Source organism: Ictidomys tridecemlineatus, chromosome 4 (assembly GCF_052094955.1).
Source record: "Ictidomys tridecemlineatus isolate mIctTri1 chromosome 4, mIctTri1.hap1, whole genome shotgun sequence".
Classification (NCBI taxonomy): domain Eukaryota; kingdom Metazoa; phylum Chordata; class Mammalia; order Rodentia; family Sciuridae; genus Ictidomys; species Ictidomys tridecemlineatus.
This window is the reverse complement of record NC_135480.1, coordinates 61168905-61193007: the sequence shown is the minus strand read 5'-3', so window position 1 is coordinate 61193007 and position 24103 is coordinate 61168905. Positions and strand designations below refer to the sequence as shown.

Below are 24103 nucleotides of genomic sequence, written 5' to 3'. Positions count from 1 at the left end.
GAGAGGGATAGCAGGCCCTGTTATATAGAGGTGAATGAAACTGAGGACACGCTAGACCTTACACAGCAGGGGACAGACACACTGGAGGAGTTGAGCCATGGGAACACAAATTTTCTTCTCCCAGTTCTGGGACAGGCTAAGATTTGGAAATGGGTGTAGAATGACATTGCACTTGGGGTCTGGGTTTTTACTGGGTCATGATTTGCTTGAGATTTGCATGATACTAAGATGTGGGGTGAGATTGGTTGGTTTATTTGTCTCTGAGTGTGTATGTGTGTGTGTTTGTGTGTGGACCTGAGTATGAGTTTCCAATTGTGGACATGAGTATACAGCTCTGAGAAGGTGTGAATGGGTGTGTAAAAATGTGGACATATTTGTTTATGTGAGCTTGTGTGTCCATTTTAATGTCTGATCAGTGGTAGTGATTGTGTGTGTGAGCGTAGCTTGTGTGTTTGTACACGTGCACAGAGTGTTGCGTACATATTTTATGAAAATACGTGGGTGTGTACCTCCATGTGCACAGATGCCTGTGTTTGTGAATGCATGAAGGAGAGGATGTGTGTGAGGCCCACATACCTGCTCTGCTGATCCCACAAGGTCATGCCCAATGTTTGGCTACTTGTCACTTTCTTCCCTGGGTCCCGTCCACCCAAGTATATACGAACTTGGGCTGAGGGAGTTATCATGCCTTTTATCCATGTGTGAGGCTGGGCTTCCCTCAGGGCACTCTGAGATCCCTGACTGTCAGTGAGGGCCTTGGAGGAACAGTGTGTCTGTGTTCAGGCTCAGAATCCTAGGCAATCAGATTGAGGAGCTGAACATGGCTGGGGAATATCTTGGTTCGATTCGCCAGAAAGCCCTGCCCCATTTTTTGTTTTTGGTACCGAGGATTGAACCCAAGGATGCTTAACTACAGAGCTACATCCCAAGTCCTTTTTATTTTATTTTATTTTGATACAGGGTCTTGCTAAGTTACTGAGACTGGTTTTGAACTTGTGAACTTCCTGCCTCAGCTTCCTGAGATGACAAGTGTGTGCCACCACACTTGGCTCCACAAAAACTCTTAATGGTCACACCTGTACCCCACTAAGTGTTTCAGGATCTCCCTGCTTAGTTCTCTTGCTCTATAGAAGCAAATACTGAGTCCAGAGAGGAGCAGTGATTAGTGATTAAGTCACCCAGTAGGACCCAGGATGAGACAGCAGGGCATGGAGCAGAGGGAGGGACATGCCTGCCATGGATGGTCTGTCCCCCTCCACCCCCTCAGCAAGTGGGGAGCTCCAAGTAGATCTGAGTCTGGGCCCAAGGCCACTCCTCCACCTAGGGCACTTCCATGCCTCCTGGCCTCAGATGCTGCCTTTGAAGTTTCTACAGAGCTTTTGCATGCTGTGAGATCCTTCCAGGGGACTTGTGGAGTCAGACATCCATGGAGCATGGAAATTCATGGAGAGGAGCCCAGTGGTGGGCGGGGCCGAGGAGGGCCCTCAAAGTCTCAATTGCTTAATCTTTGAGCTGATCCTTTTTTTGGTTTCTGTGGTTCTATAACATTCAAGACATCACCTATCCGCTCTCCTGGGGCTCCGAGCACTGGGAGCGAGCTGGAGCTGTGGGGGAGCTTGGCTTAGGGTGAGGGAGGCAGGGCAATCGCATGGGCGAAGGCTGCCTTGAGAGGGAGGCCTGAGCTTCCTGTCCATGGGGGGAGATGTGAGCGGGGCTGGACCATCTGCTTCAGGGGGAGCAAGTGAGCCTCCCTTTTGCAGAGGAGTTGGTTGCAAACTCTTTGGAATCAGGTTTAAGCTATAGCGCCATGGAGGGGCCAGAGGAGGATGTGCTTCAAGCTCCTTAGGCACGAGCAGGTTTGGGTCCCCAGGGTGTGTCCCCAGGTCAGACCACCCAGTTGGAGCAGGGACATCCCCTTCCCTGGGGAACTAGAGAGAACACTGTCTTCCAGGAGGTGTGGTGTTGGAGGCGGGGGGCTGGGTGCCAGGCACTCAGGTGGAGTTGGGGTGGCATGGGCAGGGGCACATCCTGAATCATGGGCTGGGGGTGAGAGGCACTGGGGGCGCAGACATGGGCTCCAGCTGGAGCAGAAAGGGAGGCTTCCTGGAGTTGGGGGATAGGAGAGGAGAGAAGGCAGTGGGATCACACCCTCCCCAGGCCCGAGAATTCCCAGTCATCTTAAAACTCTGAGTGGGGCGGGCTTTGGGGGCCAGATGGAGAGAACTCATGTTTACCAAGTGGCCTTTATGTTTTAAAAATCACCTTCTTTAATCACTTCAACAATCCGTGAAGGAGTCAGCCCCTTCTGTAGAGAGGAAACAAAACAAATGACATTCAAGTGGTTTAATTGAAGGCGATTTGATGAAGGAACTATTAGAGGTGGGGAAGGATGGAGGAAGCAAATAGGGTATATCAGGGTACTCAGGACCAGCATCAGGGACAGGGGCCTGAGGGACCAGAGGAATGGCACAGCTTCCCATGCCAGGGCTTTGGAGAAGGGGCTACCCTACCAGAGCTGAGGCCGAAGTGAGTGGGGATGTGAGGGGAAAATACCCTGAGCCCTCTGCTCTCCTGCCAGCCTCCAGGGCCACCCAGAACTGAGCAGGAAAAGGTGGCGATTAAATATGGAAGGACAAATGAATGATGGGAAAATGAAGTCCAGAGAGGGTGCAGACTTGCCCAAGGTCACACAGCTGGTTGGTTTCAAAGTTGGTGCCAAAGCCAGGGCCTGCCCATTTTGTCTTATTGACTGAGATCTGATGGTTGGCCAGGCACCCACGGGCTGCTGATGCTTTTTTTTGTTGTTGTTGTTACCAGGGGTTGAACCCATTGGTGCTTAATCACTGATCCATATACTCAGCCCTTTTTAATTGTTGTATTTTGAGACAGGGTCTTGCTGAGTTGCTTAGGGCCTTGCTAAGTTGCTGAGGCTTAGTTGCTAAGTTGCTGAACTTGTGATCCTCCTGCCTCAGCCTCCTGAGTACCTGGGATTACCACACCTGGCTCTGCCCCAGTGCTTCTTGAGTGCTCCCATGTGAACCCAGTTGTCCTCGTCGAGCTGGAAGCTGCTTCCTGACACAACCATCCCGCTCCCTGTCTGTGCAGCATAATGATACTGAAGAATGTCATTATCAGGATTCATTCAAAGTGCTCTGGACCCCCACCATGCCACCTGCTCATTCAACCCACCCATCCTGATGCTGCCCTGATGGTCCTGGCCCTGTACATGTCCCTCTGGCCATGGAAATGGACCAGACACTGCTGGCTCTCCTCTTTGTTAGAGAGGCACACAGCCAATCAACTTGTGGGGTGAGGGCCGGGTGGTTCCTGAGGACACCTCTTCGGGAGGCAATGCTGGATCTTAGCCTGCAGGAATGAATGGGAGCTTTTTTGGTGGAGAAGAGGAGGAGTAATACAGAGGGAAAGCCCCACATAAGCAAAAGGGTACAGAACAGTGAGCGGGCCAGGGGGGCAGGTGCAGGGCTCCTGGGCTGGAGGAGGGCCCAGTGGTGGAGAGGAAGGCCCGGCTCGCCTGGAAGAGCAGAGGAGGGCTTAAGCAGGGTCAGGCGTGGTTAGTTCAGGGCTTTGGTGAATTAGAGAGGCCAATGTGGAGGTGGTGTGGAGACCCAGTCAAGCATCAGTAAGTCTACTCCAGGAGCTGAGGACATGTGGGTGGCATAGACAGGCCAGAGGAGGAATGACAGTCCCCACCCTCAACTCATGTGTCTGCCCTCCAATGAAGGAGTGCGTGGCATCTCTAGACCCTCCCCTGGGGACATCCCTCCCTGTCTCAAGCTGCATGAAGCTTCCAGTCTTAGAAGCACCAGTCCATGGCACACCTAAGCCCAACCCTCAGACCCAGGACCTGAGAGCAAAGCCGGGGCACTGCTGCCTCATCTCTTGATCATGCGCATGACCCTTCCATTGCCAAGTCTAGAACAGGTCCTTCCCTGGAAGACCCTCCTCCTGGACTCTGTCCTGGACCGCCATCCCTGGTGCTGTCTGGAGCCCCAACTTTGGGCCTCCCTGGGAGATGAGTCAGTGAAGGCGGCCCCCTCACGGGGCTGAGTGGGTTAGGGACTTTGGCCCAGACAGCTCATCCGTGCGCTGTGTGCTGGTCGGGACCCACTTTCAGCCTCCACTGGGCCTTGAGCCCTGACTCATTATCAGTGATAATTAGCACCTCCCGGGCAGCCTCCTGCCCCACCATGCACTCAGTGATCATTAGGTGCTATTGTGGGCAACTGGATCCCAGCCCCAGCTCCCCTGGCCCAGGATGCTCCTCCCTCCCCAGCTGCCTGAGCTGGAGGACCAAGTGTCCTAACCAAAAGCATCCAACACACAGACTCAGACGAGTCCAGGCAGAGAACGCCGACACTGACACGAACATCGAAGGCAACAAACTCGACAGATGCAGAACGCCCCACACGAGAAGCAGACCCCAGCACAGGGGCGTGGGGGGCCTCCACACGCACCACACAGACCTCAATCGGTGTGCCCAGAGCAACAGGCACAGGATGAATCCAGAAATTGACCTGGAAATAAGAGAAATAGAATGACCACAAGGATACAAACCCAGAGGTGCAGCACAGGCGCCATTCAGCACATGCGTGGTGCACTAGTAGTGCCTTCACCCTCAGCCTAGGTGTTAGCCGGACAGTGCTGCCTGTGCTTCCTCAGATCCTGGTGTCCTTTCTTTCAGGGACGCTTCCCTGAGTCTGGGTAGGGCCTTTCCACACTCCCCAGCCTCAGCGTTCTTCCCTACCCACCCCCAACATCGACTTTTCCAACCAGTCTTTGTCAAATTTGGGGATGAAGGATTTCTTTTGCCTGCTCCCAGGGAGGTGGTGACTGTGGGTGTGAGTGGCCATTAGTGCCAAGAAACTGGACAGAGACCAATTTTGGAGGAGTGAGTCAAGAACAGCAGCAGGGAGCCCCTGCTGTGCAGGGCCTGAGAGGGCCACAGCTGGCACAGGACAGAGGACAGACGCCCTCTGCCTCTTTTTCTCTGGCTTTGCCTGAATTTTTTGTCTCTTTCAGGCTTGCTGCCTGACCCAGATCCCTCCCTCCAAAGCCAGGCCCACTTACCTGGGTGTGTCCCACCCCTACTTGCTAAGCCCAGTGAAATCCTCACCAGTCAGGACCTGGGGCCAGAGGTGCCTCGCACATGGCCTCCTAACCCATGCTGTTTAGTACCATAAAGAAAGTTGGTGGGGGGTGAGTGAGTGCAGGCCTTGGGGACTGTCTCTCTGCTCCGACACATCTTAGCTGCAGGAGTCATGTAAATTCTGCCATCTTTGTTCCCTCCTCTGTAGAAGGGAGATGAACACAGAGCCCACCTCATTAGGGCTGCTTCAAGGATTCAATGAGACAAAGTGTGTAATGTACCTGGGATGCACTTGGGCTCCTTCTCTGGGCTGCCAGCGAACAGGGAGAGAGCTAATGAGCTCGAGGATGTGCAGGTGCACCTGGGAGGCGCCCAGTGACTCTTCTAATTGGCACCGAGTGAAACAAACATTTGTGCATGAGCACCCACTGTGTGCACCAGTGGCTGCAGCTCTGCCCCTCAGTGGCTAGCAGTTCTCCCCAGCAAGGCTGCCTGCGGGGTCCAGAAGGTGGGGGCTTCTCTTTTTAAGTTTATTTTTTTTGTTTTAATGAGGCATATCTTGCATATAGTAAAATCACCCATTTAAAGAGTCTAATGAGTTTTAATAAATATATGCAGTCATGTAACCACCACTACAATTAAGAATTTTTGCCATTTCCAAATGTTCCCCTTGTGCCTTTGTGGTTAATCTCCTGTGAGTGTCAGGATGGGGACGTTAAATTCTTACAGAGCTGAGGGGGGTGCTGGGTCATCCTGGAGCTGAAACCCAGGCACACAGAGCGGAGCTGCCTCTGGCAGGCTGGGATATGCCAAGGAACGGCTCACCCTCTCTGGGCCTTGGTTCCGAGACAAAGAGGCCAGGCAGGGAAGGGATGCTCAGGCCATGGCTCTTGACAGCAGGCCCTGAATGTGAGGTTGACACACCTGGAGGTGGTGGCTTCAGAAATACAGGGTGGGTGACAGGGAGTAGAGTGGGTGCTTCCACAAACCTGCCCCTCCTTGGGCCAGGTATGCCCCGTGGCCCTGGTGGAAATGGTCTCATGTTGGTCCAGATTGGAGAGAGGCTGACGGAGATGATGGCATTCCTCTCCCCCAACCCAGGGACCATAAGCCCCACTCTGTGGATTAACAATTCCCTGAAAAGAAGGGGGGCCCTTTTGTTCCCCAGTTCTAGAACCAAATATTAAAGCAATTATGTAACTAGCAATAAATTACTTAAAGTAGTGACTCACTCAGCTTAATTAGAGCGCGAGCAGGGAGGGATTAAGGTATTTTTAGAGCGCACACCTCACTCCCTCCTGTGGGGGGAGGCTCTGTGCAAGGTGGGGGTGGAGAAGGGGCTGGGAACTCACGGAAGCACCCCAGGTGTCTGCCAGGAGATGGAGGCTGATCCTCAGCCCCACTGAGGACTTAACTAAGAGAGACCACGTCACAGCAGCAGCAAGAGGGATCTAGATCAGACTCAAGGAAAGTGTTCATTGAAGAACTAGGGCAGGGACACTAGATTATAAACCCTTGGAGGGCAGGGACTAGGTCCCAGGAATAGGTCAAGAAGAAGACTTAGAACCTCTGGGTTTGAATCCTGCCTTTATCGTTACTAGCTGTGTGGCTTTGAGCAGACCCCTTTGTCACCCCAGGGCTTTCCATTTCTACCACTAGAAAATGGGCACAATGGTGTCCTCCTGTGTACACCTTGTAAGGATTGAGAGGTTGGTAGGTGTAAAGCAGACCCCAGTGCTGACGCTGCTAGACCCAGAATTCTACAAAGGCAGGGTTGGGCCTTTTTGTACACTACTGTCTCCTTACCTTTATTCATAGGACTGTACATAGTAGGTGCTCAATAAATGCCCTGTGGTTAGTTTTATTCCCATTCTCCTGCTCCACGTAGGTTCCATTTGTTGGGATTTTGTGAGTGAAGGGAATAGGCTGTGTGTGTGTGTGTGTGTGTGTGTGAGGGATGGAGGTCACCAGTGGGAGTCTGACATTTCTCCTCCAGGCTGAGGACTCGCTGGTTTCCAATGGAAAATAAACCCAACTTCTGGTGGTGGTGGCGGTGGTGTTGGTGTTCAGGACCAAGGACAGCTCCCAAGGGAGTTGATGCGGTGCTGTGCGGGAGTAGCTGGGATGGGAAGATCTGCTTGTTGCGACTTCCACATCCCAGGGTGGGAGAAAGAGGAGCCACCAACCCAGTGTGTGGGGGGAAACCAGGACCCTCACCCACCATCCCTGAGGGTTCAGAGGATGTGGGAATAAGTGTGGGTGGGGCATCCTCAGAGGCTTCCTGGAGGAGGGTGTAGGATTGGCTGTGAGGAGGATTTGTAGACAGATGGAACATCCAAGTCTTTATAAGATGGGGCAATAATTTTGATCCTGTTGGTGTTTTGTAATGATTAAGTGAATTACTTTTTTTAAGTTTTAATTTTTTTATTTTTATTGGTGCATTATAATAGTGGATTTTTTGGTACATATTCATACATGCACATGATAGGATAGTATAATTTGGTCAATTTCATTCCTCAGTACCTCCCCTTTCTCTTCCCTCCTCCCTTCCCTGGTCCTCTACTCAATTTGGTCTTTTATTTTCACCGCCCCACACACCTAATGCCCTTATTTTCTCTCTAGTTTCCACATAGGAGAGAAGACACATGACCTTCTGAATTTGACTTATTTTCCTTAACATCGTGTTCTCAAGTTCCATCCATTTTTCTGCAGATGATATAATTTCATTCTTCTTAGTGTCTGAATACAACTCCACTGTGTGTATAGACCACATTTTCTTTATCCATTCATCCATTGATGGGCACTGAGTCTGGTTCCATAATGCACAGCGATGCCCGGTGTATGCCTGCATATATCAGGGTACAACATATGAGCTGGATTCCTTCCCCTTCCCTCCATCCCTCCTCACACACCCTGTGACACAAGGAGGAATATTTCCCTGTCCAATTTGAAAACTCTGGGACTGGGCACTCACTCACAGAGGCTGGGGGGCAGGGGTTCATCACGGCTCTCAATGATCCCTGCAGCTGGACTGAGCTGGATGCAGATAGGTCCCCGGGAAAGAGTGGGGAAGAGCCTGTGCTCTTCCTCCTCACTGGGGCTTTGGGAGGGTGAGGGGGGCATGCAGTCCCTTCCCAAGGCCTCAAGACTTCTGTCCCCCACAGCCATTCTGATCAGCTCTGACCAACTCTCCTCACACCTTGCTGGCCTCCCAGGGCTCAGGCGATGAATTAGTGATGACAGCATCCAGCATTGCTATGACGACGGTGTGGTGCTCTTAGTCTCCATTGGGCGTGGGAGGCAGAGGCCAGAGACCCCTTTGGCTCTGGGCCTTTGTCATGGTGTGTGTGACAGGCTGGGGCCAAAGGGGTAATAGGCGAGGGGGATGGAGGGAGCATATGGCCAGGGCAGAGGGCCCCTTCTAAAGCGGACAAGAGTCAGTGCAGATTGTGAGATCCAAAGGGATGTTAGAGAGGGTCATTTCCTTGCCTCCTTCCTTCCTTCTTTCATCCCTCCCTCCCTTCCTCCTTTCCCTTCCTTCCACTTTAGAAGAAACCCTATTCTTGTTTGAGGCCTGGGGCTTCCTGCCCTTCCCTCCACCTGGGGAATCAGGCCCAGCTCCACCTCACCCTGGGGAGGTGAGTGAGGTGGGGCAGCCACATTCTAGCTTAGGCCTCAGGGAAGGTTGTGGGAAGCACCAGGGACCCTGCAGAGGCCTGGCTTAGCTCTGCCAGGGGCTCTGCCGAGAGAGGAGGAGGTTCTCCGAGAGAGGAGAGGTGGCGAGGTCTAGAGGTGAAACTGCCGTGGAATAGGGAGCAACGGCAGTTCAGAGCAGCCCCAGGGTAGCCGAGATCTGCAATGGATTGGGAGAAGTGAATGCCACAAGGAGCTTGCAGATTGTCCCACAGGCAGAGGGGCCCTGAATATTTCTGTGGTTGCTTGTTTGATTTTTAAATGAGAGGGTTCACTTTAGAGATAGGAAAACTGAGGTCCAGAGAGGTAAAGTGACATGCTCAAGCTCATTTAAGTCCCTAGAGACACCTGAGACTATACAGGCTCTGCTCAGGTCCTGCTGGGCCCCAACTAGGATCTCTTGGCCCAGACATGCTAGCCAGAATTTCCCCCAAGCAACCACTGCGTCCACAAGCTGGGGACAGCCATGGGTGACTTTGCTCTCAGTTTGAGTGAAATCTGCATAGGCCAGGCTATGTGGAGGCCCTTCCCGCTTGTGTCAGACATGCTGGCCTGGGTATGTGTGGTGGTGGTGGTGGTGGGGGGGGGCATCCAGGAAACATCTGGAAGTCAGGGACGTGGCTGAGATCAGAAAGGAATTAGGGTCAGAAATTGATTCCAATTAAGCTGGGGGGCTCCCAGCCCAGAGCCCATGCTACATGCCCTCTTCCTCCCACTCCCAGAGACAGCAGCCTGAGTTGGTCACTTGTGGGAGGCAGGGGTGTCCCAGAGCCCCTCAGGCTCTCCTCAGGGCTCTTCCTGGCCCCAGAGCCTAACATTGGACCCTCTGTGCAGAGGCTTACCTGGGAAGAAAGAATCCGTTAGCCCCATTGTCCTGATGATGGAACTGAGGTCCAAAGTAACAGTGACTCATTAGGATCACCAGGGGTCAGTGACTGGGCCGGCCCTGGCTGCCTGGCCCTTGTCTACATATCCGTTCATCCAGCAGCTCTTTCCCCACCCCTCCCCCACCCTGCTGCTCAGCCTTGCTGGGCCCGCCAGCCTTGATGGATGGCCCTGCAGCCTGGCCTCCCTCCTGCTCCTCTCCGGATGCTGGGCTGTTAGCCTCCTAATCACCAGTTCTGCCTGGTGGCCACCAAGACATCCATCTCCCCTATGGGCTCACTCAGCACAGGTGATTTTGGGGTGTGGGTGGGGAGGGGCCACAGCTAGTTCTACTCTGAGGTTGAGAATTCAGCTGTAGCCCTGCTGTAGGGGACCCAATGATTAGGGAACAACCTGTACCCTCTTTCTGGAGTGCCAGATCCCTCTGGGACCTCCCAAGCACACCTATACATGCACACTCACCCACATGTGGGCTCAATAACACTAATAAAAGCTTCTGTGTATCAAGAAATTTTATGTCAAACCTTGTGTCAGAGCTCTGTGTGTATGATCCTCTCATCCTATTATCTGGGTGGTATTGATAACCCCACTGCACAGCTAAAGAAACTGATATTCAGAGAGGTTAAGTGACTTGCACAGCACACACGTACGGGAAATGAAGGGGCTGGGATTCAAACCCGAACCTGGGTGGCTCACACACTGCATTCACAACGCATGCTCCACTGACAGGCCCGCGAATGCGCACACGTTTGTATGTCTGCATAGGGGCACGTTGCACACGTCTGTGTGCACGAACACGAGCTCCCATGCTGGCCCTAGCACCACCCTCCACCTGGCCAGGTCCCTGAGAAGGGAAGAGAATGCTGGGCTGTAGAGAGAATGAGGGGACACTGGACATCATTCCCAGGCTGCCCCAGACTCTCACCCTGATGTGACACTGGACAGGTGGGGGGCTGCATGGAAGAGGCAGCCTCCAGGCACTGGGAAGGGGAAGTGGGGTGGCAGGTCGATCATCCCTTCAGTGCAGCCTTCCAGGAACTGGGGCCCAGGGGAGTGCTGCACCGCCAGTCGATTTTCTGGGCTGTGGCCCAGACCCAGCGGACAGCATGTGGGGCGAAGCTGGTGCGCAGCACCCGCCTTCCCCTACAGGCCCATGTCCCACCCTGCCTTCCCCTGCCAGCCCCACATCCTGCCCCTGCTTCTCTAGTGCCCGCATGAGCACGCCAGACTTGGAAAACCAAAGTCCCTGATCCTGGGTACCCACTGCACACTGCTATCCATCCCTCTCTACCCCAGAGGCAGATATCAGGTGGGTACCATAGGAGCCACCTATGGTGGTGACAGTTAGGGATGGTGCAGAGAGATGGGGTCAGCGCATGGCCCTTAAAGACCTCCATGGACTATTTAATGAGATAATAAATGTAAAGTGCGTCATGCCATGGGCCACATAGTAGGTATTTAATTAGTCTTCTCAATCCTCCCTGAGAAATACGGAGAGACGGAAGCTGACGGGGGTGGGGGGACACTTCTGAGGTCACTGAGTTCCTAGAGTCTGCTATTGGGGTCCAAGACAGTGTTAAAGGGTTAGCACAGAGAGGTGGGTGGCGGCTGGGTGGGGAAGATTGAGATTAGCATCTGAGTCTAGCTAAATGCTGTCACCCGTTCTGACATGGGGAGATGAGGTGTCTAATGCTAAGAGGAGTGGTGGCCAGAACAGGGTTTAAGACCCCCCAACCCTGGTTACCCCCACGTTACCATCCTTCCTGAGAGAGTCCCCTGAAGACCTGGGTCCCCCGCCCCCCCCAGCCACCCCACCCTGGTCTCCACAGGGCCCTTCAGCTTGCACTGGCCTCAAGAGACCTGGCTTTCCATCCTGGCTCAGCGCCTGCTGGCTGGTGGGGATAGTTAGGGCAAATCAGTTCTCTCCAGGGCCCTTGTTTTCTCGTCTGTACCCCAGGTGTGCTGAGCATTAAATGAGATCTTGCCTGTCAAGTGCCTGCCACTTCTCTGGTCCCCAGGGGCCAGGCTGCCCTGGCTTCCCCAGCGCTGGCCTTCCCAAGCCACATCCCTGAGATGAGCAGCTGGGTCATCTCCCCCCCCACCCGGGCTGCCTGCTTCATCCTCGGGGCCTCCGTGTCCCCACACGGGGCCTGTTGTAGAGGGAGAAGTGAAACCTAGGGCTGGGTTCTGGCCCTCACCAGGGGATCCCACCTTACCCTCTGCCATCTCATCCACCTGCTGGGGGGCAAACGAGCCTTTCTGCACTTCATTCCATGGGCAGCTAAGAAGTGGGCTGACTCCAGGTGGGACTGGGGAGGAGCTCTGGGCTGACATTCTCAAAGCCTGACTTCCCACAGGCTGCTTTAGATACTGCCTCACTCTACAAATTTGGGCCAGAGACATGGGCCCCCTCTCCCGAATGTTTGTGTCTAGATGAGTCTGTGTCCTGGGGGAGGATCCTGGGTTATGGGGCACAGTGGGCAGATCAAGGAGGCAAGGCCAGGACAGGGGCCAGCTCAGGAATCCAGTGGCCTCAGTGTCCTTGTCCTCATATTTCTGCCATTTTGCCCCTGCCACTGTCAGCTCTGCTCCCAGTTCACAGTGACCCGCCTGCCCTTCTCCCTTCCTACTTCTCTTCTCCTTTATCGCTGCCTCTCTATTGCCGCCCCCTCAGGCTCATTTCTTTCTGTCACAAGTCTGTCCATCTCTGTCACTCCCCTTCGACTCTCCCGGACTCTCTGGCACACCCTCCCCACTCCTTGGGGATGGACGGGGCCCTCTCTGGGAGTTGGTCCTTCTCAGCCACTTGTCTCTGGCTCTCTGTGACTGGCCAGCTCTATCGGCTTCCACCTTCCTGCACCTCTCCGTTTATAGTCCCAGACTCCCTTTGTCTGGCCCTGCATGTTTCTCTGCCCTTATGTCTGGGTCTCCTCTCTCCGGTCCTGTCTGGTCTTCACCTTCTTCCCCTTGCAATTGCAGGGCCTCAGGTCCAGCCCTCCACCCCAGACAGCGCACATAGTCACCCTCCTCCTTCCTGCTGGCTGCTTGGGAAGCCCCCGACAAAGCCCTCTGCCCCACACCATGCCTCTTGCTTCCCTTGTTGCTAGGCCCTGGGCTGGCAGCACCTGGCTTCCATAGCGACGGGTGCTTAGAAACGGAATGCCACATCTCCTAGTCCCACCACAGGAGCCTTTGCCTATCAAGTGACTTTGGATCAATCAGGAAGTGTGGCTGGGCTCCAGGCTGCCTCTGGCTTGGGAAGGAAAGAGAAGAGGGGACCTTGGCCTCTGCCTTCTGGAGCATGGGGACTGCTGGGATGGGAGGAGCTGCTCTGGTGTGGCCCCAAAGCCAAGCAGGCAACCAGGAGGGAGGCCCTGGACTCTTCTCCCTGGAGTCAGTCTGCTGCAAGAGAGCCAGCTTGGGAGCCTGGAGGGGCCACGCCCAGATTGCTGTTCTGCCATTTCTAATTGTGTGACTTTAGACAAATGACCTCAGTCCTGGAGCCTCAGTTTTGTCAACTGAAAAGTGGGCCTAAGATCATGGAGAGTAAATGAGAGAATAGATCAGGAGGGTCTTTGCTTAGAAAGTGGTCACGAATGGTTATGCCCCTCCCTTACCCTGTAAGGGTGTTTCATTGGCACGGAGGGGGCAGGTCTCTCCAGCCAAGGGATTGGAATAATCGAGGGTGGGGGTGCTAAAGTGCATCTCACACCCATAGGGGTGTGTAGGGGAGGACCAGGAGCCATATCTGGAAATGGTTCTGCCAGAGAAGCCCAGCTGAGGGGCTCATGGAGGAAGAAGAACATGATCCTGGTCTCCTGAGGGGTGTGTTCTTGCTATTTCAAAGGGATGGGTTGGTTCAAATTCTCCTCTAGCCGCTAGTGCATTGGTGCACACCTGTAATCCCAGTTTCTCAGGAGACTGAGACAGCAGGATCACTAGCTTAAGTTCAGCCTGGGCAACTTGGCAAGACGATGTAATATGAAATAAAATAAAAAGGACTGGGGATGTAGTTCAGGGGTATAGTTCCCCTGGGCTCAAGTCCTAATGCAAAAAGAAATTTCTTGTAGCATTTTGTTCTTGGGGTTGGGAACCATATTGGGGTGCCCTAGCCTATTCCTATACTGCTCCTTGCCTCTACCTTGTCATAGCCCAGGACAGTGGCCTCTACTGGTTCTTCCTCCCTTCCAGGCCAGCCCACAGAGGTCACTATGACCACATAGCCAGAATCCTAGGAAAATGAGCAGTCCATGGAAGACCTCAAACTGTCATGGTACAGTTGAGGAAACCGAGACTCGGAAGTAAGAGGCTTCCCTGATCCTGACCCTCTCTCCATCAGGCTTGTCTTGTAAAATAAAGACTGCAGGGACCTGGGGGAGGGGAAAGAGGAGCAGGTGGGCTTGTTGGAAGCAAGGGGGCCAGCAGGCCTATGTCACCTAGGGGTCAAACATCTTTATGCCCAAAACATGAGCCCTGGCACTGCCGGGGACTCTGACCAGCTGGGGAAGGAATATGGCTAGCTCTATATTTTCCTGAGCTGTGGGTGCCTGGTTCTGTGCTAAGTGCTATGGGCCTCCCCCCATTTATTCTTCATAACCACCTTCTGAGGAAAGACAGTTGATTCCTGGTTCAGAAATGAGTAAGTGGGGGCTCTGGGGGCTGCTTGTTGAGAAGTACACAGCTTCAGGATGGTGGGGCTGGCCCTGTCCCTTCCTGTCCCCACACTCCAGGGCTGCCCATGGCGTTTCCTGACTTCCCCAACCCCTGCTCTCAGGGGTCCCCACGGTGGGCATGTGCAGGGCTTCCTGGGACCTGCCCCTTCCCTGGTCTTCACAGAGGCTCAAGCCCACAGACCCCTGGTTCAGAGGGACATGGAGACCAAGGTGCTGGAGTCCCGGAGTCAGGACATCCTGGGTGGTTAGGGTAATAGGACGATGGGATCTTGGGCTCCTGCACTGTAAGGACCCCAGCTTCAAATTCATACAGTGTAAGAAGCACAGACTCTGAATAACAGGACATTATAATAGAAAGTGATCTTTTTCTTTTTAGAACATGAGGCTCTGAGAGTTCTTGCAGCCTTGGGCACAGACTGGGACCTCCCTGTATGATGGTTTCTGAGATGGCAGGGAGTTTTCAGAGCATGGGGCCATCGGTTCCCATAGCTTAGATTTTCTCCCCTCAGTATCTCTGATGGGCTCAGCTCTAAACAGCCCTGGGTGTGTGTATATTGAGGGGCACTAGAGTTGGTGTCTGATTGCAGCCTGGGTACTTCTGAAGCACAGCCAGCCCAGGGATAGCTGGTGGTAGTGAGTGGGAACTGGGTAGCTTGATGGGTAGGGATCTTGGCCAAGGACCAGCCTGCCCTGTTCACCCACCCAGCCTGCCAGCTAGGGCTCAGGAGGAAGCATTTCCTGTGGTACTCCTTGAGGGGAGCCAGAGCTGCCCCTCCTAGTCCTACAGACTGAAGGGCAGCGGGAGCCAGAAGGAGGGAAGGAAATGGGGCAGGAAGTAGTAAACTTTTATCTGAGCTGGGCTGGGCTCCTCCTTCCCATATCTACCCAAGGTTGGAAATGTTGCTAAGTTGTTCTGAACCCTGGGATCTGCCTCTCCTTCTGCTGGACTGACTCCCTTCCAGCTCCCCATGGGGGTGCATGTTTCAGGAGATTAAGGGTTGACAGGATGGTGCCAGGAGAGGAGTCAGGCACAGCCATCCCATAGGGGACAGAGCTGTCTGGGAAGAGGGTGAGCTTCCTGTCCCAGGAAGTATGCAAGCAGGAGCTGGATGGCCAGTCCGAGTGACTTCTGAAAGGGGTTCAGATGGGAGAGAGAAGGAAGTCTGGAGGCCTCTTCTTTCAGACAGTGAGATGTGGCTGTCCTAGGCGGCCCCACCTTCCAGACATCCCTGAACCTCATAGAGGGGTTGTTACACCCTGGGCTTTGCTGAGTACTCGGCCCTACTCCCAGGTCTGTCCCCTTCTTGCTGTCTGTGCCCAGCTGCATGCTGGGCATGAGCACATGGAGCTGAATCAGACCCAGCCTCTGGCTAGAGGAGCCCCAGCCTGATGGAGGAGGCACACAGGGCCGGGCGGGAGAGGGACCAATAGAGTTGGGTAAGTCCCACAAAATGGGAGTTAAACCAGGCTTGCAGGAAGGTTCTACCATGATTCCTGATATGGTTTTTGAGTAATTCTTCTAGGTGAGGACTTCTAGAAGCTGGGGACAGTGAGAAAAATAGGGAAAAAGTCCTGTCCCTTGAGTTGACAGCATCATGGGAGGTTCAACATCTCCAGCGGGAGGAATGCTGGAGGGGTGGGGAGTGTGGCCCTCAGGCAGTGTGGACAGCGGGAGGGGAGGCCTGGCCTAGGCTTAAGGTTCTAGAACAGCTTCCAGGTTGGGACCAAGGTTCCCACTGTGCCCCTTGGGCAGGGGGAGCCATGTTGGTGTAAAGGAGGTAGCACTGGGCATAGAACAGGTGACTCCAGCAGGGGGTACATTGAGAGGGAGGCCCGCCTGTGCCTCTGTGTGTCAGAGCCAGAGGGCCTGGGTGTGGGGGTGGTCAGGAGCGTTGTGTGTGCATGTCTGTGGAAAGGCTCTGATGGCGTGTAGGGGTGTGTGTGTGGTGTGTGGGGTCCAGCCTTGTGTAGAGAAAGGATCTTGGGGTTTGTGGATGATGGGAGCAGATAGCGAGGCCTAAGGTGTGCCGAGGTCTAGTCCCCAGACCTCAGTCCTGTACTAGTTCTACAGGTCCTGGACTAGTCCTAGACTAGAATCTGATGGTTTCCCCCCCCTTGAAGGGCCACAGAACTGGCCATCTGCTGCAAACAAGGTAAATGTAGATGCAAAAACATGGAAATGATGAGATGTGTGGCTGACCCACCCCATGTGCCCTCATCCCTGGGCCTCAGGTCACCCAGCCTGTGCTCTTCCTGACTCAGAGCTGATGACAGCGCTCTAGGAGAGGCCCTGCCCACCCAGAGCCGAAACCCATACTGTCCCCAGTACCTCCTCTCTCTGTCTCCACTCCTCCAACTGCAGCCACAGCCAGTGGACACAATGCCAGTGGCCACGGGCAGTACCTCTGTCAGCTGTGAACTAGAATACAAACGTGTACATATTCACACATAGTGCATGCACACAACATACTGGAGACTTGTACATACACAACTGCACACACATGTACACACTCCTGTAGACACACATGTGTGACTGGGCTCACACATTAAGTGCGAGTAAATAAAGGAAGTATCACTCACCCTCACAAAGATACAAACTTACTCACTGTGCTCACACCCTCTCCCACTTTCCTACTTAAGCTCACAGACCTGGGTGCAGAACCTTACACACCTGAGCACACACACACAGCTCTCAAAGGGTGGTTGGCCCTGCCCAGGTGCACCCCCATGCCCACACCAGGGCTAAAGTGTTGAGGACAGGATCTGTAGGCAGAAGCTGCAGAAATGCCAGCTTCCTTCCAGGAAGCCTCAGGACAGTTACTGTACAGAACCCCCAAAGAGAACAAAGGGCCCCTCTTTTAGTTCATGGGCTCCAACCCAGGTCATGGAGAGATGGAGCCACAGACCAGCTCCTGAGGAGCCTCCCATATTGAAATCTGGTCCTTTCTCATAGTCCTTGGCCTGGTGTGCCTGGATCCTGCCTCCCTCCACCTCAGCTGCCTGGGCCCTCCACAAGAACCAGGCCAACTTCACAGCTGCAGAGAAGTGTGAGGTTAGAGGGGACCTGAGCCTTGCCTGAGGTCACCCAGGAAAGTCTTGGATTTGAACCTGGGCTTCTTGGGTTTGAACGTGGTCATCAGTAGGATAGGTGCACATAAGGCACAAGACAGACTCGCAGAAGCAAGATGCAAGATCATGGGGACTGGGGTTAGATTTGGATTCTACTGAGGGTCTGTCATGCCCATCATGAAAGATGGAGAGATGCTGAGATAGAAACTATCTTTTACTTAACGCTACAGTTAAGTTCCCAGCCTGGGGAAGGACTGTGGAGGGATGCAAGGAAGGATTGGAGACAGTTCCTGACCTTGGGGAGGGCTGGAGATGAGTAAGGAAGGGAGAGGATGGTGTCTATTGGAAAGATCTAGGTGGTTCTACTTCTCATTGGATCAGAGTTTTCCTCTTGTGTCTCAGAAGATCTGACTTTTAAGTTCTTTATCCTCAGTACCTGGTAGGGAGTACATTCTCAAAAATACTTGTAGCATGAATGGATGAACAAATGCTTGATGTTGACAGGCAGATATGCCCTTGGAAGGGCATTCAACATGGGAGGGGAATAAGTTGAGCAAAAGCAAGGAGGTAAGGCCAGGCACGGTTGTGCACACCTGTAATCCCAGAAGCTTGGGAGGCTGAGGCAGGAGGATCGCCAATTCAAAGCCAACCTCAGCAACTTAGCGAGGACTTGAGCAACTCAGTGAGACCCTGACTCTAAATAAAATATGAAAAAGGGCTGGAGCTGCTGGGGTTGTAGCTCAGTGGGAGAGCACTTACCCAACACATGTGAGGGCTTGGGTTGGATCCTCATCACCACATAAAAATAAATAAATAAAGATGTTGTGTCCATCTACAACTAAAAAAAAGGGGGGGGATATGGCTCAGTGACTAAGTGCCCCTAGGTTCAAGCCCTAGTACCCCCCAAAAAATTAAAATAAATAAGCAAGGTACAGCTTATAGGAGTCAGGCATGGCCGATGGTACAAAGGGGTAGGAGAAGCTCACTCAGGGATGAGCCTTGTGTGCTGTGCTGAGGGGTTGGATGTTGGAGATCATGGGGAACTACTGCAGGTGTGAGCAATGGGTATATGTGGCCAGAGCCACTCTGCCTTAGAGGGCTTCAGCTGCACACCAGAGGTTCATTCTAAGTGTCAAGAGTACTGGGTGTGGAGGCAGTAACCTGGTACAGGTTTCTATACTGACCAGCTGGGTGAGCTTGGGCAAGAGTCTCTACTTCTCAGAGCCTCATTTTCTTATTTATAACTTAGAGTTGAAGAAGTGCCTCCTAAAGAGATGCTCTGTAAGGTCAGGGCCCACTTGTGGGATTATGATTAATGTTGTTACTATTAGAAACAAAGCGGGGCTGATTTCTGGAAGAGGCCTGAGATCAAGGGGGCCTAGGACTCAAATGAGTCATTTTTTCCTGAAATACCAGTCTGGGGTAGCTGTGCTGCTCCAAGTGGCCCCTAAGGTTAGAGAGGAGCGAAGGTCCCGGGACTGGGGACATAGGATTCTCAACCACTGCATTGTTGGGATCCTAAAGAGAACTAGGTAAATCCATTTTTTTTCCCACCAGCCTTTGCTTAAGAGGCAAGGCATATATAAGGCCCAGACTGGAAACAGAGAGCCAGGATTTGAATTTTGGCTCCACTGTTACTAGCTATGTGACTATAAGTAAGTCAGTCTCTCTAGACTTAGTGCCTCAGTCTTCCTGTAAAATGACTAATAATAGGCCCAGCTTTATATCAGTGTTGAAAAATAAAATGTGAGGCATATAATAAGTACTCCATAAGTGCCAAAGCTTCCAAGCCCAAGATATATGCACTTAGCCCTCAGGGGCCAGCCCTGATGCTTGTCTCCATGGAATGGAGATCAGCCAGGGATGAGATGCATCTAATCCATGACTCTCAGACCAGGCAGCAGATTGGAATAATCTAGGAGAATTTAAAAGGTATCTGGGATAGGGTTCTAGGCGACAACCTTTTAAAATGCTTCCAAGTGATTCCAATGCGAGCCAGGGTGAGAAGCCAGCACAGTATCACAGAATGTAGAGCTGGAGTGGGGGCAGGGATCTATTGGGGAATAGAGGAGTACTAATCTTGGAACAGAGGTCACTTCCTAGCTATGAGAGCTCGGCAAAGCCATTCCCCTGGCAATATGGAGGAGCTTTGGTTGCTTCCACTGGGATGGGGCTGGTTGGAGAATTTCAAGGATTTCATGAGAGAATGTTTACAAAAGGACTCCACATCCTACTAAGCTCTAAAAGAAATAAATATGGTTGTTTATTGAATCTAGTATGCTAACATGTCACAGATAGGGAAATTGGGACCCAGAGAGATACAGCAGCCTGCCTAGAATCACACAGCAAGTCTATGCCAGAGTTAGGACTCAAATCCTCTGAGGGATCTTTGAATCTGAAAAACAGACACAGAAAGAATCTGAGTTAAGGGAGACATAGAGCATGCATCTGGGAGTCTAGTCATTGAGCTGCAGTATGAGAGACTCAAGTAAGATTTAAGGAATAACTCAACAGTGGAGTGATGTGGAGGCCCTGTTTAGAGTGGTAGCTGTGCCAGGCCAGGGTTGGGTCTTGATTTATAGGGCCTCTCCTAAGAAACAAGTAGCTCTGGCCAGTGACCAAGAACAGATACCTCCTGGGCACCGTCATCCTACCAAGGCTATCGAAAGCCCAGGACTGAGCTGGTGACACGTGTTTGAGACTTGACAAGACTAACTGTGCACTGGGATTGGGGCTCAGACTTGGTCTTCACCATAGCCCTGACATTGTTCCTCCCCTTTGGCAGAGGAGGAAACTGGGGCCTCCAAAGGGAAGGAAGGCCCTTTTGGGGGCCAGGCCTTCACACATCTTAGCTTGTATGATATTCTCTTCAGTGTTAAGTAGGACAGATTGCCCTATTTTAAAGATGCAGTAAAATACTTTGGCTTGGTCCATGTCACTTATTCTCCACCTCTCTTCAAGATTCCAGACATGATTCCCAGGAAAGACACAAAAAGCGCCACAGAGATGACTAAGGTAGTAATGGGGAAGGTATCCTGGAGGAGGTGTGCCTCCAAACTGTCCCTGAATGACAGGCAGGCTGAAAGGATGCCCAAAAGCCTGGGGATTGTGTGGCATGGGCAAAGTCTGGAGATGAGAATGAGTGAGTGGGTCGCTGATCTGTGTGGAGTTAGAAGTATAGATGAGAAGGTGGGAGCAAAGCTGGGTCAGGGTGGAAGGAGAGTCTGGCATGTCAGGCTGAGGGTTTGGGCTTTATTGTGCTGGTTGTAGCCAGCCACTGAGTGTTTCAATAGGGGAAGAAACATATTTAGATCCCTGCCTCAGAAAGGTGGGACAATGCTGTCATGGAGGGTCACCCTCTGAGCTATTGGGACAGCCAGGACTCTGCCAAGCTGGTACCAGGTGCCTGGACTGTGTCCAGGACTGGGCTCAGTGACTCAACGTTGAGGAAATCACTCCCCAGGGGGAAAGGGCCCAGATGAATCATCTGAGTGGGGGGCCGCTGGGAGGCTGGGGGCTCCCTGAGTCACCGTCCTGGGATCGGGAGGGGAAAGTGACAGAGAGAGGTGTCGGCAATGCAGTGGAAAGGATTCAGGTCAGACTACAGCCGAGAGCTGCCGAGGGGCTCTGTCTGCCTTCTCATCATTCCGGACTTGATCCTCCTGGCAGTCCTGAGCAGGATATGGGAAAATTGAGCCCAGAAAGGTGGGGAGGGGATCTGACCAAGGTCATTCAGCAAGTCGCTGGCAAAAAGCCAGACGAGACCCACACTCACCCTTCGGTTCAGGCACATCCCACCGCCTCAGATGCTCTCACGGAAAGTGGAGGCTAGGAACCGTGTTGGTCCAGACAGGGAGCTGAGATGGGTTATAACCCACCAACCTCCTCTCAATTCCGCCAAGCCAACTGCAACTGGGGCCGGGTTGCGCCACTGCGATGAAACACCAGGGGGCGCAGGAGTGTCACGGCTGCCGCAGGCGCCTGAGCACAGAGGCCGCTCTGCAGAGGAATACGCTCCCGGCGCGCGGGTCTCACCGCGGAACTGCGGACAGCGTGGCCCTGAGGCTTGCACCCTCTCCAGGCTCCCGGACGCCGATGCAGACCCGCCTGTCACTCCTGGGGGCTAGGTGCCCCCACCCCGCACTTAGGAGGGGTGCGCCTGTGTGTCTGTGCGCACGTGTCTCCCTCGCAGATTTGCTACTGCTTCAGGGCTTGTCCGTCTTGGAGCGACCTCTAAAATTCTCCCTGACTTCCCTCTTCCTTCTGGGTCGGAGGGAGAGGAGCAAGTCCAGGGCTCTGTAGTGTCCGCGATCCCCTCCTCCTTCTCCCTTCTCCGCTCCCACTCGGGACCGCGTTTCTCTTGGCCGGGGAGCTCTGGCCCCGCCCAGGACTAAAGTGTAGGGGAGGGGATGTGGCCGGGGCACCAAGCTCTGAGAAGCGACCCCTGAGAGAGAGGGAAAGGAATGGTGATGGGGCAAAGGAGGGGAGCGAAGGCTGAGCGCCGGCTTCCAGGAGGGGATCCTAATAGCCGATAGGCTGGAAGAGTCTAGGGAGGGGCGAGATGAGGGAGGGAAGAGGCGGCAGGGGTCTTGGGGGGTCCGAAGATCCCGCTAGCTGAGAGGTGCCGTCCCCTGTTGCCGGGAGGAGGGCGGGGCTGGGGCGGTCTGGGGGCGGGCCGGGGGCGGGCCGGGGCGGGGCCGGGGCGGACACTCCCGCGGACCCGGCGAAGCTGTCGCGGACGCGCTGACCGAGCGCAGCGGCCGGGCCGGCGGGCGGGCGGGCTGCTGCGAGCATGGTCCTGGTGCTGCACCACATCCTCATCGCTGTTGTCCAATTCCTCAGGCGGGGCCAGCAGGTCTTCCTCAAGCCGGACGAGCCGCCGCCGCCGCAGCTATGCGCCGACAACCTGCAGGTAGGGGGGCCCCCCCCATTCTGGGAACAGCGAGAACCGGGTGTCCGGGGAGAGCCTGGCAGGGCCGGGTCCTCTACCGAGTGTGTAGTGGCCAGTTCCACGGTCCCCTCTCCCCTGAGTCCCCTGAACCTTCCTGGGGAGAGGACCCCTCCCCTAGTTCTGATCCCCACTTCTGTGCTAGGACAGCAGCCCATATCCAGAAGGAGCCCTTGAACCCCCACCTTTCAGTCTAAATGCCACCCTAGACTCCGAATCCTATTTGGATCCAGTACTCCACCCCAAGCGCCAAACTCCTAATCCACAGTGGGACCCCAGTTCACACCGCTCTACTCAAGTCTGCAACACCTACCCCCAGAGTAGTGGAGGACCCCTTCCCAAACCCGGAAGCCTCCACTGGGTATACCAGACTGCTGGCACACACAGACCACCTGAACCCCTATCTGCCCTGTGGCCAGATCTCAGTTGGTGCCTCACCCCAAGACCTGAACCTCCACTCCACAGCCTCAACTGTACCCCCAGATTCCCACTCAAACATCTAGACTTTAGTCCTCAGCCCAAACTCCACCTCAGGGTCCAAACCACCTTCCCTCTGGGCTTTTCTCCCCTGTGGAACTCTTCCTCCACATTCCTTCCCTCTCTCTTGTATAGAAAACCCCCTAGTCTTTTCCTGCTGGTATCCCCCTTCTCTTGTTTCTCTCTGGGTGTGGTGGTCCTACTTTATTCTCTTGGTTTCTCCTTGGGTTTCCCACTAACTCTTGGGCTCTCTCTCTCTCTCTCTGCCTCTCTGCTTCTCTCCTTTGTGCCCACCTTTTTGGTTCTATTCGTCTCTCCAGTTTTTCCAGGTCTCTCTTTATTCTAGGAACTCTCTTCTCTCTCTCTCTCTCTCTCTCTCTCTCTCTCTCTGGTTATTCTTCCCCCTTATGTGTGCCTCTGCTTTGGGATAAAGAGAGGACAGGTTCAGAGGACAGGGCTGCTGTCCCAGGACCTGCACCCCTCCCCATGTTCTCAGGACTGGCACTACGTGAGCTCTGGTAGAAGGACCTAAACATGGAGTGTGCTGCCCTCGGGTGGTGCCCAGAGATCTAAAGAGGGTGGAGATCACGTGGCAGCACTGGCATTGGTAACTTATAACCCCCTCATCCCTGCTGTGCTGGTCTTGACCGAGGCAGCTGGGGATTTTGGGATGGGGGAGACAGTCATCTGGGCGAGTCTGGGGTGTATGTGTTTGTGTGTGGCATGGGCTGGGTTGCATGTGTTAGTGTGCCTGGTGTGTACTCGTGTGTTGTACTCTGTATGATCATGTCATCATGAGTGGGATTATGGTGAATGTGGCATTGTGGGTCTTTGGCGTTGTAAGCTGTGTATGGCTAGAGAGGCAGTGTTGTGGGTGTGGAGTGGGAGCTGGGTGTGTGTCTGTTATGTGTCTGTCATTGTGGGGTGGAGTTGTGGGGCAGCTTGCAGAGGGATTGCATGTGTGGTTGTGTATGTTATTGGCTATTGTGTGTATTGTTATTGGCTATTGCCTGTCCCTTGGTGGGGACATGATGGGTTTTCCTGGATGTTTTGTCAGAGAGGTGCTAGAGGTGGGTGGTGTGTGTCCACGTGTGTCAGTGTCTACCTGATGGTTTAGAGTCACTGTGGTACAATCTGGGTTTGCTTGGGGAACACATAAGGACCTGTGTATTGGTGTTTGTGTGTCAGTGGTGGCTGTTTGTGCATCCCTGGACAGGCAAGGCTGCAGCTAGAGCCAAGAGGTTGGTGGAC

At 53.7% G+C, this 24103-nt stretch overlaps 1 protein-coding gene and 1 long non-coding RNA gene across 4 annotated transcripts in view; one reads left to right on the top strand and one right to left on the bottom strand.

Moving 5' to 3' along the window:
- Window positions 1-24103, top strand: part of Pde2a (phosphodiesterase 2A) — an 88321-nt gene that overhangs the window by 6918 nt on the left and 57300 nt on the right. For 2 of the 3 annotated variants that reach the window (XM_021725064.3, XM_040284901.2), the window contains exon 2: window positions 22270-22339. In XM_021725064.3, coding sequence (XP_021580739.2) covers window positions 22270-22339 — 70 coding nt within the window. Of the gene's footprint in view, window positions 1-22134; window positions 22340-24103 lie in introns of those variants that run through there. The other variant, XM_078046631.1, reaches the window with a different exon arrangement.
- LOC144377129 (uncharacterized) lies at window positions 7511-22201 on the bottom strand. The gene is made up of 2 exons (XR_013437787.1): window positions 21203-22201; window positions 7511-7952 (listed from the first exon to the last, which is right to left on the bottom strand). It is a non-coding gene; the product is annotated as an uncharacterized LOC144377129 (long non-coding RNA).